This window comes from Dendrobium catenatum, unplaced genomic scaffold (genome assembly GCF_001605985.2).
Source record: "Dendrobium catenatum unplaced genomic scaffold, ASM160598v2 fragScaff_scaffold_726, whole genome shotgun sequence".
Lineage (NCBI taxonomy): Eukaryota > Viridiplantae > Streptophyta > Magnoliopsida > Asparagales > Orchidaceae > Dendrobium > Dendrobium catenatum.
Window position 1 is genome coordinate 231,149 of NW_021319188.1, and position 12,268 is coordinate 243,416.

Consider the following 12,268-nt stretch of genomic DNA (forward strand, 5'->3'; position numbering starts at 1 on the left):
TCATATATATATATATATATATATATATATATTCTCAGATAATTGGCCATGTAAAAATGCATTTGATACATCTAGTTGGTGTATGAACCAATTGTGATGTAAAGCTATAACGAGTAATATGCGTACCGTGGGTTTATATATATATATATATATATATATATATTCTCAGATAATTGGCCATGTAAAAATGCATTTGATACATCTAGTTGGTGTATGAACCAATTGTGATGTAAAGCTATAACGAGTAATATGCGTACCGTGGGTTCCTTGCAACTGGACTAAACGTCTCTTTGTAATCCCATCCATGCTGTTGATGACAGCCTAATGCCACCAATCTTGCTTTGTGACGAGCTAGAGTACCTTCTGAGTTGTATTTGGACTTGAATGTCCATTTGCAGCCAATTGGATTTTGATCTATTGTTGGAGGTACTAATTTCCATGTACCTTGTGATTGAAGAGCTTGAAACTCTTGTGACATAGCTTCTCTCCAATGTGTATACTTGACAACTTGAGAATACGTGACCGGGTCATCATCACTGAGTTGATGTGTGAGATCAAAGATTTGTTTTGGTCGAATGTGACCTGTTTGAAGTCGAGTTTTCATAGGATGGTGCTGAACTTTTACTGGTAATACAGGTGTTGTTGGTGAATGAAAACTGGAACGGGAGTTTGATGAATTGTTGAATTGCTGCATATTAGGAAATGTAGTGGCTGGTGAAGGTGATGTGGGAGTTGTTGTTCTAGTTTGTATATGTTGGTAGCTTGACGTGGGAATGAGTAGAAGAGGAGGAATGTGACTGTCACTTGTTTGAGCTGTAGATTGTGTGATGTTTGATAAAATGTCTTGAAATGGAAAAAAATTTTCATTGAACAAAACGTGTCTAGATACATAGACCCGGTTTGTAGTGAAGTCCAAGCATCCATATCCTTTTTGTACTTGAGCATAGCCAATGAATACACATTTTTTAGATAATGGAGAGAGTTTTGATTTGGTGTATGGTCTCAACCACGGGTAGCATAGGCATTCAAAGATTTTTAAATGTGTATATGTGGGCTGTTTGTTATATAATTTTTCAAATGGAGTCTTGTTTTGCAATGTAGACGTGGGTAATCGGTTTATTAAATGAACTGATGTATGCAATGCTTCAACCCAGAGAGACTGAGGAGAGTTGGAATGAATTAATAAGGTCCTTAGTGTTTCAACAATGTGACGATTTTTCCTCTCAGCAACACCATTCTGAGAAGGGATATATGGACATGTAAATTGATGATTTATGCCATGTTTTATGCAGTAGAGTTTGAATGCATGATTTAGATACTCACCACCACCATCCGTTCTAATTATTTGAATCCTCCTGTTAAACTGACATTGAATGTTTTGATGAAAATTTATAAAGGTAATAGCAACATCAGCTTTTTGAATTAACGGAAAAACCCAACAGTATCTAGTGTAATCGTCTATGAATGACACATAGTATTTGTGACCTTGTACAGAGGTGGAAGGAGATGGCCCCCTTACATCGGAATGCACTAATTGAAACGGTTGTGTGGTAAGAGTAACAGATTTTTGAAATGGTAGTTGTCTGCTTTTGGCAAGACAGCAACTGTTACATGTTTTCGATATAGTAGTACAAATGTGAGGATGACTGTAAGCTAATAAGCGTAGGATAGATGTATTTGGATGCCCAAGGCAAGAATGCCAGAGATCTGGAACAGTTTCGGCTGAAATAAGAGCCAATTGAGGGGGGTAGCTTGCACTTTGTACAGACCGTTATGGCAGGGTCCGTTGAGTAGAAGACGTTGAGTCTTCGAATCCTTTATTTGATATCCATCGGTTGAAAATGATATGATGCAATTGTTATCAGTTGTAAGTTGATGCACAGATAGAAGATTCAAGGAAAGGTTCAGTACGTGATGAAGTTTGTGTAGGTAGAGATTACCTGTGGGTGTGGGTAGAATGCCACGTCCAGTATTGTGAATGGGAAGTTGTTGTCCATTTCCAACCATCACTTGAGAATTACCAGTATACTGTTTAATTGCACCTAGTTGCGATGCATCCGACGTAAGATGTGTCGATGCTCCACTGTCATTGAGAATTCGGACTGGATGAACTGATCAGGGCAGTGTTGTGTCCTGTATCATTGTAGGCTAGATCATTTCTGTACGAGCAGCGGACTGCTGAATGACCAGTTTTAGTACATATTTGACAAATTGTATTTCTATACAGGTTTCTTTCATCTCGATCTCCTCTTCCAGATCGACGACCTCTGTATCCTCTTGAATTATTGTTTCGTCCTCGACCACGAGGAGCAGCTAGAGCAGTTTCATTGTCTGCTAAGTTTAGAGATTGAAGATCTCTTGTTGTCTCATTTGTCTGAATCTGTTCTTCACTACACAATAGACTGTATAGATCATCTAGACTGATCGGTTGCAGATTTGTTCGTATCGCCGTTTTAAACGACTGATACGATGAGGGAAGTCCATTTAACGTATAAAGAATCACATCTTCAGCGTCGATCGCGTGTCCGGTTGCTGCTATTGCATCTACTCTTGATTTCACCTCAAGTAGATATTGAATCATTGTTTTGTTTCCTTTGGACAGATGATGCAACTCGTTTTTCAGTTGAATGATTCTTGATCGACAGGTTGCTTGAAGACGGTGAGCTAGAGTGGTCCATATCTCCTGATAGTGTTCAAGAGTGAGAACATATGGTAGGATGGATGGAGAAATTACCGAATATAAGGCAGCTGCGAGATTTTGATCAATAAGAGTCCAATCATTGTACGAGATTGAATCATCTGTGGTCGAAGATGCATCCAATACAGACGATTGAGGTGGACAGATACATGTTCCGTCAATGAATCCCCGAAATCCATTTGCTGTGAAGACTTTTTTAATCTGGCATTTCCAGATTGAGTAGTTATCGGGGGTTAGCGAATTTGGAACCAGATTCTTGATGTTGCTCATCAAGAATTTTAGTTGAGGTGGGATGGTTATGGTAGCAACTGAAGATTTAGAAGCTATCGTTTGAGATTGAATAGAAGATGCTGCCATCGTGTTCTGATAAGCCGATTAAGAATAAAAAAAAAATTCTTCGTCTCTGTTAGCTCCGTCTCTGATACCATGAAAGAAGCTGATATGCGGTTAAGCTTTCAGCAGGTTCAAGAAAGCGCTAATCTCAGAAGATGAGATAACAAGGAGTGAAAATGAGAAATCTTCTTATTATTTAATGTCTGCTTTATACTGGTATTTATAGTTTTTCTTTACAGGTTTGTAACAGAAATGTCGGCGGCTTTCGTTCCGCCTGAGCTGGTACATGCCCTGTTTTCTTGTCTGTTAACACATAGAGTATCAAATCATTGTTAATGTTTAACTATATCAAACTAAATGTTGAACTTATCGAACTTTTGTTTTTTAAATATGATTTCTAGTTTCTAGCAACAAAATGAGCCCTTAGCAAACTTGGGGATGAAGCTTCAATTCCATTCATACTTATGAGAATATTCATGAGCAAAACTTTCATGTTATACATAGCTATACGAAGATTTATTCTAAGAGATCTTAGGATGTAAGTGTCTCTCCCAGCCTCCCCCACATTCAAATAATTGCAATCAAACAGTTTTATCGCTGCATTATAGACATTTTGGAGATACTCATTTTGTTTGAATAGGAAGTGTTTGTGGAGGTGCAAGTATTCTTTTTATTTCCAGGAATTTTTTATGCTGGAGAAGAGGTTAAAAAAGAAACATCTTTTGATTGCATGGCTCAAGATAATCTGGGTGATTTTTCGATATTATCATCATAATGAGCATTATCCAAATTAGTTTTGGTCGGCTTTATGAATCCTAATTCTTTGTTTGTTAATGTTGAGCGTTACAGTAGATGTTAAATCTATGTTGTGTAATTATTTTTTTATAATTTCTATCAAAATTAGTTATGCATTTTCTATCTTTTTAATACATTTTCAAATCTTCTTTGCCAAATTTTCACCATCTCATCTTTAAGATATGTTATTCCTGCCATCACTCTAATTTTATTATTTCCATATTCTTCTTAACATTACCACAAGTTGGTTTTCCATGACTTTTGTACTACCCAATACTTAAATTCACATATAGTTTTATAAACTTGGAATTAAACAGATATAATAGGCTATGGTTATTTCTTTGTCTATATTAAGTTTGTTTGACTGGGACAAAAAGAGTGAGTTTTGGGGATTTTTGGATTTAGTTACTGCTTTTCAAACTTTGCTTTCTAGAAAGGAGGTAACTATATAGATAATTCTGAAGCTTTGACAAGATGCTTAGGAATGCATGTGTGAGTTATAGCCTCGCTGCGGCATTTTCTAGCTCAAATATGCTGGTATAATGCTGCGAAAGCAATCAAGAAGTAGGAATTTTTGGAGAAATTGGAACCTTATTAACAATAATATTTGTATGGATTTATTTCAAAAAGAAGGATTTAAATAAAATTTTCAATCGTCAATTTTTTTTGGCCTTTGCAAATCCTCTCTACTATATAGCTTCTTTAACTACAAGGAAGGCGGCATATAAATCTAGAGATTTTTCTCAGAAACTATAGTTATATATGCATATTCATTTTTTGGAGAAAGGTTCATCATATATGAGCTAAGAAAAGAGTCCTTGTATGAAGGTAGAAGAATTATTATGATTATGAACATTACATGGAATTAGCATATCTCCCTTAGGCTCTCAAATGTATGTCATTAATTTAAAAATAAATATAAATAAATAAATAAGAGAAGCTAGGATGCTTCAGCAGATAAAGAGAGAGGTTCAAAATTCTTATCTCGCAATTCACTTGGTCCTTTCATTTAGTCCAAATACAGGTCTAGCAAAAATAATAAGTACCATTGATTCAGTGTTCAACCTCTTGTGAACTTCTGTAGGGAACAAATTGAAAAATACTAGCATTTTCATAATTTGTACAATTAAATGAGTTGCATAGTTCGTAGCTTGATCAACAGAGTTTTTATTGCATACTTCTACAGTCTGTTGAAAAGGTAAATTTGTTTGTTAAATTTTACTATTTCTAGAAACATTGTAGTAAAAGATATCAATTATTCAGACTATCATATTTGTAATTAATTTTACTGGAAACATTTTCCTTAGACCAGACACAACTTCATTAATTTTATGCATTTTGATTTTTTTTTTTTTCAATCAATAAAATGTTTGGTTTTACATGCAGTGACTGATATTCATGGGAGGACTTTTGGTGTTTGGACGTTATTAACTTGTACACTGTGTTTACTCTGCGCTCTCAACCTTGAAAACAAGCCTCTTTACCTTGCAACATTTCTCTCATTCGTCTATGCTCTTGGTCATTTCCTAACTGAATATTGGATATACCATACAATGGCTCTACCCAACTTAACAACTGTAGGCATTTTTGCTGGTAAGATTGATGGACGGTACCTTTTCTTCTCATATTTTCCCTTCTATGATGGATTTTTCTTCTGCAGTTTGGCTAGAATGGTACATGTTTTGTTTCTGTTGATCTTGTGTAAAATACATGAATGAATTTACGGTTGTCTGGTTTGTTTTACATATCAGACCATTTATGACTTGTTACTTTTATCTTTTTTATTAAATGATAGAAATCCAACCTAAATATTTAATTAAGTGAAACTAGGGCATAAAGTCAATTATAGATTTTGCAGATCAAATTCCATTGAAAAAACTAATGAATAATTAGATAAAAGAATTATAGGGTAGACTCAAACTTGTGATCTTTACCTGAGAATCATGCAGCATACTTAGACTTAGCAATTTTAAGCATCCAAGTGTCAGAGAAGATTGTGAATACTAAATAAGGTTCAATGGTTTGCTTTCAAATACTCGTTTATGGGGTTGGCTTATGTAATCTTATTTTATACTATCATAGTATGTGACATGCTTATGGGGTACAAAACATAATTTTGAGTAGCATTCTTTGCACTCCCTTTAAAGAGATTTGAAGGAAGCTCGAAGGAGAGCCTCTTTAAGAAGAATGTGATGGAAGATGTCTTCGAGTCTAACGTTTTACTTACGAAAATCTAGGATATGTAAAAAACACACACAAAAGATCAAATTGGTATTCACCAATTCCTAATCAAGAACAATTTTAGCCTCTTTCGATGTAAATCGAAGAACACAAACTAGATGTAAATGATAATTCATAGATGGTTTAAAATATAAAATTCAGTAAGAAATTTAAGAATAAAATTAACCAACACAATGGTGAAGATTCACATTATAAAAAGGAGAACCAAATTGTAGTAGATTTGATCACATCTCTATTATGCATCAAAACTAATCACTGTGTTTGCAGATGAAAATTTTCAATGATAGAAGTCTCCCAATAGATGATCGATGATCAATGATCAGGCCTGACTCCAATATAAAGGAGAATTTTCTCTTAGAATTTATCACCAAGCCTTGCATCTTGCTCGAAAAAATTGCATCTGACTAGCACACATATTTCTTAGAGAAAAAATGAATTTTATTAATGAGTTGATTGATTCTCCATGCCTTAGAGGTTCTATTTATAGTCCCAAAATGACCCACATTTTATAGTTTCTCAGAATCGCCGACATGTTACCTAATACTAAAAGTTCTGAATTCAACAATTTTCAATTTCAACTAAAACATAAAATTTCCAATTTTAGATGTCTGTTTCTAGCAGATAGCCAAATGTCCAGGTTTAGCCAAAAAAACCAATTCTTGGTGATTCTAGCAAATAGCCAAATGTTTACTATTATGCTATCAATATCCAAAAATACAGAACGACTTATTCTAATTATTATTAATAAAAAAAATTCAAAACTTATACACATTGTCAACATTGTACAAATATTATGTGCATAGTGTGTAATGCATGTAAATGAAAGTACACACTGTGTATAGGATTATACATACTGTTTAAAAGCATCCACACACTATGTACAAGCTCAGGTACAGTGTGTAGAAGGAAACCAAGCAAGAGGCAACCAAACATGGTTAAAGAATGTGAATCACCATGTGGTAGAACAAGGCAACAAGGAAAACACGTGAAACGTAAGTAATAGTCTCCAAATCAATGACAAATCCATGTTAACAACTCGTGACGGAGGACACACCAAACCTAGCTATAGCAGGAAGGACCCACCAACGACTGGACAGAACTGACTTCAAGCTATAGTTCCCAAAATTGCATGCCTGGACAGAACACAGGAATCCTTGGCGTTGAAAATATAGCTTGGGCTAAAAAAGATAAAATGGAAGCCATCTCTATCAAGTGAATTTGACAATAGCTAAATCGAAATTGTTTGCATTAGTAAATCAAACCCACCTAGATTATCAAATATCATAGAACAAACATCATTCTGACATGCACCATTATCGCAGAAATGTTTACAATAAAAATAATTATGAAACAATAAATTAAGAAATAAAATAACTAAAGGAATACTAAAACTCAAAATGGCAAATAACTTGCCTCAGGGATCCTAGAACCTAATTGATCATCTTGAGCTGCTCAACCGTCTTAAAAGAAGGAGATACAAGGGAAAACTTATTAATATCATCATGCCCTTATACTCCCCAGTTAGGGGGTATTAATAAGCTTACAAGAGCTATCTTAAGTTAATTAATCCATTATTACTACTAAATTAATATAAGTGAATTCACATCATTACTCTCCCTCTCACAACTACCTTGTTCCCAAGATTAAACTTCTTAACCGACCCAATGGATTGGAGGCATCGGCTATCCATTTAACCACCACCTTTGAAGAGGTTCAAATTTAGGCACTAAAACATTGACATCACCAGAGAAAATGTTGGCTACTAGGCATTTGAGGAAATCTTGGAGTTCCTCTCTCTTTAATCATGAATGTGACAGTCGTCCATATGTCGCACGTCTGTTCGAACTATCTTGTGTGTTGGTTATGTAATTTCAATCGTTTGCACTTCCAATTCTTCTACCATCTCTTCAAACATACTTGTGATGCTGTGGTCAACATATTGTAAAGGTTTAATTTTTAAGAATAGGTTCAACGACTTCAAGATGATGTTCAATGATCTCCAGAGAAAAGCCAAAATGTCGAAGAATATTTTGCTTAAAAGATTTCGACAGTTTATTCAAAGAAATCCCATGGTCTCAACACAATGTTGAACCATCCATATATACTACAACAATTGTGACATACTGCACATTAGAACTTATCAACCTTGGTATGCCCTTTATATGGGCTATCCCTGTCGAAATAAGATGTCTATTTTAATCATTGAACTCTCTTAGGCTGGCCAAAATGTTGAAGAATGTTTTGCTTGAAAGAATTCAACTGTTTGTTCAAAGACATCGACTAGTATTAACATAATGCTAGACCATCTAGATATACTGCGACAATTGTAAAATTATGCACATTATAACTGATTAACCTTGGCAAACCCTTCGTGCAAACTATCCCCATTGAAATGAGATGCCTTTTTTGTTTATTTCACAATTCAATAAAGAACTAGTCAAAGTAGATAGATCATGCAGTGGATCTGGGACAACAAATTGTCATGATTTTCAACAACTAGTAAAATCTTCACATAATCCGCAACAATAGAAGATTTTTACCAAATGATGGGGTTTAGCAAAATTGTGCTATTGTTGAGGCTAAGTGGCTACTTGGATCAAGAAACAATGGATGGCCACTGAGCTTGGCAGGTATCAGTGGTGAAATTGATGGAATTGCAGGTTGTCGGTTTTTGGAAGATGTGGTGAACAAATGGAGAGCCAACTGCTCTGAGAGAGGGTGGCTAGAGAAACAAGTGGGAACGATAATGATCCATCAACTACATAGGAAGAGATGGCACAGGGATTGGTGGAGATGTGGATTACGATGTTAATAAGAGTTTCTTGCGGAACCTATGATGGAAATAAGGAATGGCTGATATTATGACATATTGTACGTGCGATTTAAACAAAGATGGGGTTTGAATCTTGCGACGATCTGGATGGGGGAATTATCTTGAGCGTTGGAGAAAGACCGAAGCTGTTGGTTAAGCTTCTTGGGAGCATATGATAGTATGATACAAGTGGTATAAGAGAGTAAGAAATGGAGTTCCTCTCTCTTTAACCATGAATGCGGCAGTCGTCTGTATGCCACACATCTGTTTGATCAATCTTGTGCGTTGGTTGTGCTACTTCAATTGTTTTCACTTTCAATTCTTCTACCATCTCTTCAAACGCACTTGCGATGTTGTGGTCAACATCTTGTAAATGTTGATTTTTAAGAACAGGTTTAGTGGCTTCAAGATGATGTTCAATGATCTCCAGAGAAGAGTTAAAATGTCAAAGAATATGATACGGGCGAGGGAAATTCAACCCCCCTTGTGGGACCCGTTAAACCTATCAATTGTATATGTGAGAAGAGGAATTAAGGAAGGAGTTAATTAGAAGATGTTTCATAATTAAAAAGATCAGATTTGAGGGCTAATTCATGTTTGAAACTAAAAGATGTGGTCATGAATCTCATGGCGATAAAATGATAAAAGATCTTGTTATTTGATGAGCATCCCATAATAGCCAAATGTTATGTATATATAATTTATGGAGACTACCAACTCTTCTATGATTCTGAATATTTGATTTCAAACATCAAATCATACTGCACAATCATCTTCAGTATATGGTCATATTGTAATTTTGGTTATTATTTTAGGTACATCAATAATATGGATGCTACTTCAATGGAACGCTCATCAACAGCCACAGACTTCAAAACGGAAGTGATTTGTACAGAAAGCCTGCTGAGTGGCCTTTTCAGGTAGTGATTCTCTTCAGTATTTCATCACTGCTTAGACATCAGTAATAATGTTCTCTGATCATGTTAAGGCTTCGTTTGGGACGGCTTTTTTACTGCTTCTTAAAGCAGGTTTCGAGTACAAAAATTTAAATTTTTGTATTAAAAAGCTGTTTTAAGAAGCAACAAGAAAGTCGTCTCAAACGAAGGTTAAGTCTCATTCTCTTTTGGTAAAACCTGTAGCGTTCTGATAAAGGCTATTTGAATGAAAATTCTTTCCATTAGGTGGTGGGTTTTCTTAGATGCTTTTTTTTTTATATATAGAAAAGACCTGTATTTCCAGTTTTATTTCAGTAACTTTCCGATAAATTGTGATGTCAATTGTTTTAGTTATTATAAAGCTATATCAAGATAATTTTATTATTGTTTTATTTTTTAAATCAGCAACTATAATTCTATTTGTATATGTATATATATTTGTGATTTTTTAGAATTTTATAGAAATTTATGTGACGGGTAGTTGCTTTTTATTATTAGAGCTGTTGATGTATGATAACTTTAAGAATGTGATTATTTGATTTAAAAAAAAAAACATATATTTATAATGTCACAACAACTTTCAAAAAAAATATTTTTTACATAAAAGTTTCACAACCACCTTTACAAAACAAAATGATGCAGCCATCCAAAATAAATCATAAAATTATTTTTGACAAGTTTATGAAAAAATTTGAAATAGGCTGGATTCATTCTCAATATCTTATAAGAATTTTTAGCAATTAAATTAGCTAACACTACTCATTTAAATAAATATTAGCCTTTTTTATAAAAATAATGATGTCAAGCATAGATTTTATGTAAATAAAATTTGAATTTAGAATTTTAATAATATCTTTTAAATTTTTATTAATTAAATTAGTTGGCGTCGCCATTTTTGATGGCTTTGTTTTGTGTGTCGGTTTGTTAGCCGACCATTGTAAGGTTCATAACCTTTTCGGATGCTGCACAGTTTCAATATTTTTTTTAGCGGATTTATATGTGACAATATAAATTAAATATCTAAATTTATTATTTAAGTAAAAATAGCACATCTTTTATGTAAATAGTTGAATTTCAACAAACTCTCAATAAAGAGATGAAATTGCGATCTGAATCTCAACAAATGATGAACAGACCAAAAAAAAAAAAGAAGTGAAATGATGGGACTCTCTACTTCCTAAATGAAATGACGGATTCAAATGGAGAGAAAAATTTTGAAGGTTATCTGTATAAATAATAAAGTTAAATTCTTAATGATATAATTTAGTACCATGTATTTAAATGCCTCTTTTTTTGTTTTTTGAGGATTGGAATTCTTTAATGATGCCAACAAATTATAAAATTTATGATATTATGAGTTTAGAAAAAAAGTGTTTATTTAAGATCAAATTTTTTAGCTTTATAATTTATTATTTAGCATCCATTATTTAAGAAAAAAATTATGACATTAAAAAAAATATTTTGCTCTTTTTATCATTGTGAGGAGCTTATATAAGCATGTTGGGAGGTAAAACCACATGGTGAAACAAACAAGAAAAGAAAATAGTAGAAATGAACACAACGATTTAAGGCGGAAAAATCCAAAAATAAGAAAATAATCACACCACATCAAAAAATTCACTATGAAAATATGAGAGAAATTGTGCTGATCTCATAAATTTGAGAGAAATTTACTATAAAAATTTAAGAAAAATTGTATAGGTTAGAGTTAGCCCCATTTATTCGAGAAAAATATTATGCTAGGGTTAGAGGAGCCCGATCAGATTAGTTCAGAAGCCATAATCATCTGGAGAACCAATAGTTATTCAAAAGCCATCTATTTTCATAAGACAGCTAGTTCAAACTTGGCTAATTTATTTATCAAAATAATAATACTAATAATTTATCACAATATGTTGGTCAACGTACTAGGGGACTGAAATGACCTGCATTACACTTTCTTTTTGGATTGGAATTTTTCTTGGTGAATAAGTTGGCCAACAAAAGGATTTCTATTCATATAAAGTATTAGGCATGCCGTTGCATTTAACCTAATCAAACATAAGACATTGTACTACCAAAAAGATTCTTTGCTTTGAAAGTATATCTATTTGGCTTATTCTGCTTTGGTCGATGGATTTGCAGTTCAAATTTTCAATTATTTTAAGTTACTAGTTATAGTACTGCATTGCACACCATTTGGATTATAAAAATCTCTGAGCTGAAGCCCAATGAGATGATGACATATACAACAATAATAATAATATCAAGCTTTTATCTCACTACGTAGGATCTTTTACATGAATCATTTTTCTCCATCGTGTCCTATTAAAAATCAAATTATCGTTTAAATCTAATAAAGAAGGATCATTTCTAATATTTTCTAACCAAGTCTTTTTAGGTCTACCTCTACCTTTCTGAATATAAGTCAAATCTAATACCTCTATTTTCCTAACTGGATCATCGAAAGACCAC

General features: G+C 33.6%; 1 protein-coding gene across 1 annotated transcript; it reads left to right on the plus strand.

Moving 5' to 3' along the window:
* The first annotated feature begins 3,124 nt into the window (after window positions 1-3,124).
* Window positions 3,125-10,198, plus strand: LOC110098042 (ergosterol biosynthetic protein 28). Its single transcript, XM_020824746.2, has 5 exons — window positions 3,125-3,144; window positions 3,271-3,313; window positions 4,260-4,266; window positions 5,213-5,419; window positions 9,695-10,198. Exons 1-5 carry the CDS (start codon window positions 3,125-3,127, stop codon window positions 9,763-9,765), a joined length of 348 nt encoding a protein of 115 aa, XP_020680405.2. The 3' UTR covers window positions 9,766-10,198.
* Window positions 10,199-12,268: the final 2,070 nt, after the last annotated feature.

Coding starts and splice junctions, on each gene's coding strand:
- LOC110098042 (XM_020824746.2), top strand. CDS start 3,125: ATGAAAGAAGCTGATATGCG. Junction 3,145..3,270: donor ATGAAAGAAGCTGATATGCG/GTTAAGCTTTCA, acceptor TTTTCTTTACAG/GTTTGTAACAGAAATGTCGG. Junction 5,420..9,694: donor AACTGTAGGCATTTTTGCTG/GTAAGATTGATG, acceptor TTATTATTTTAG/GTACATCAATAATATGGATG.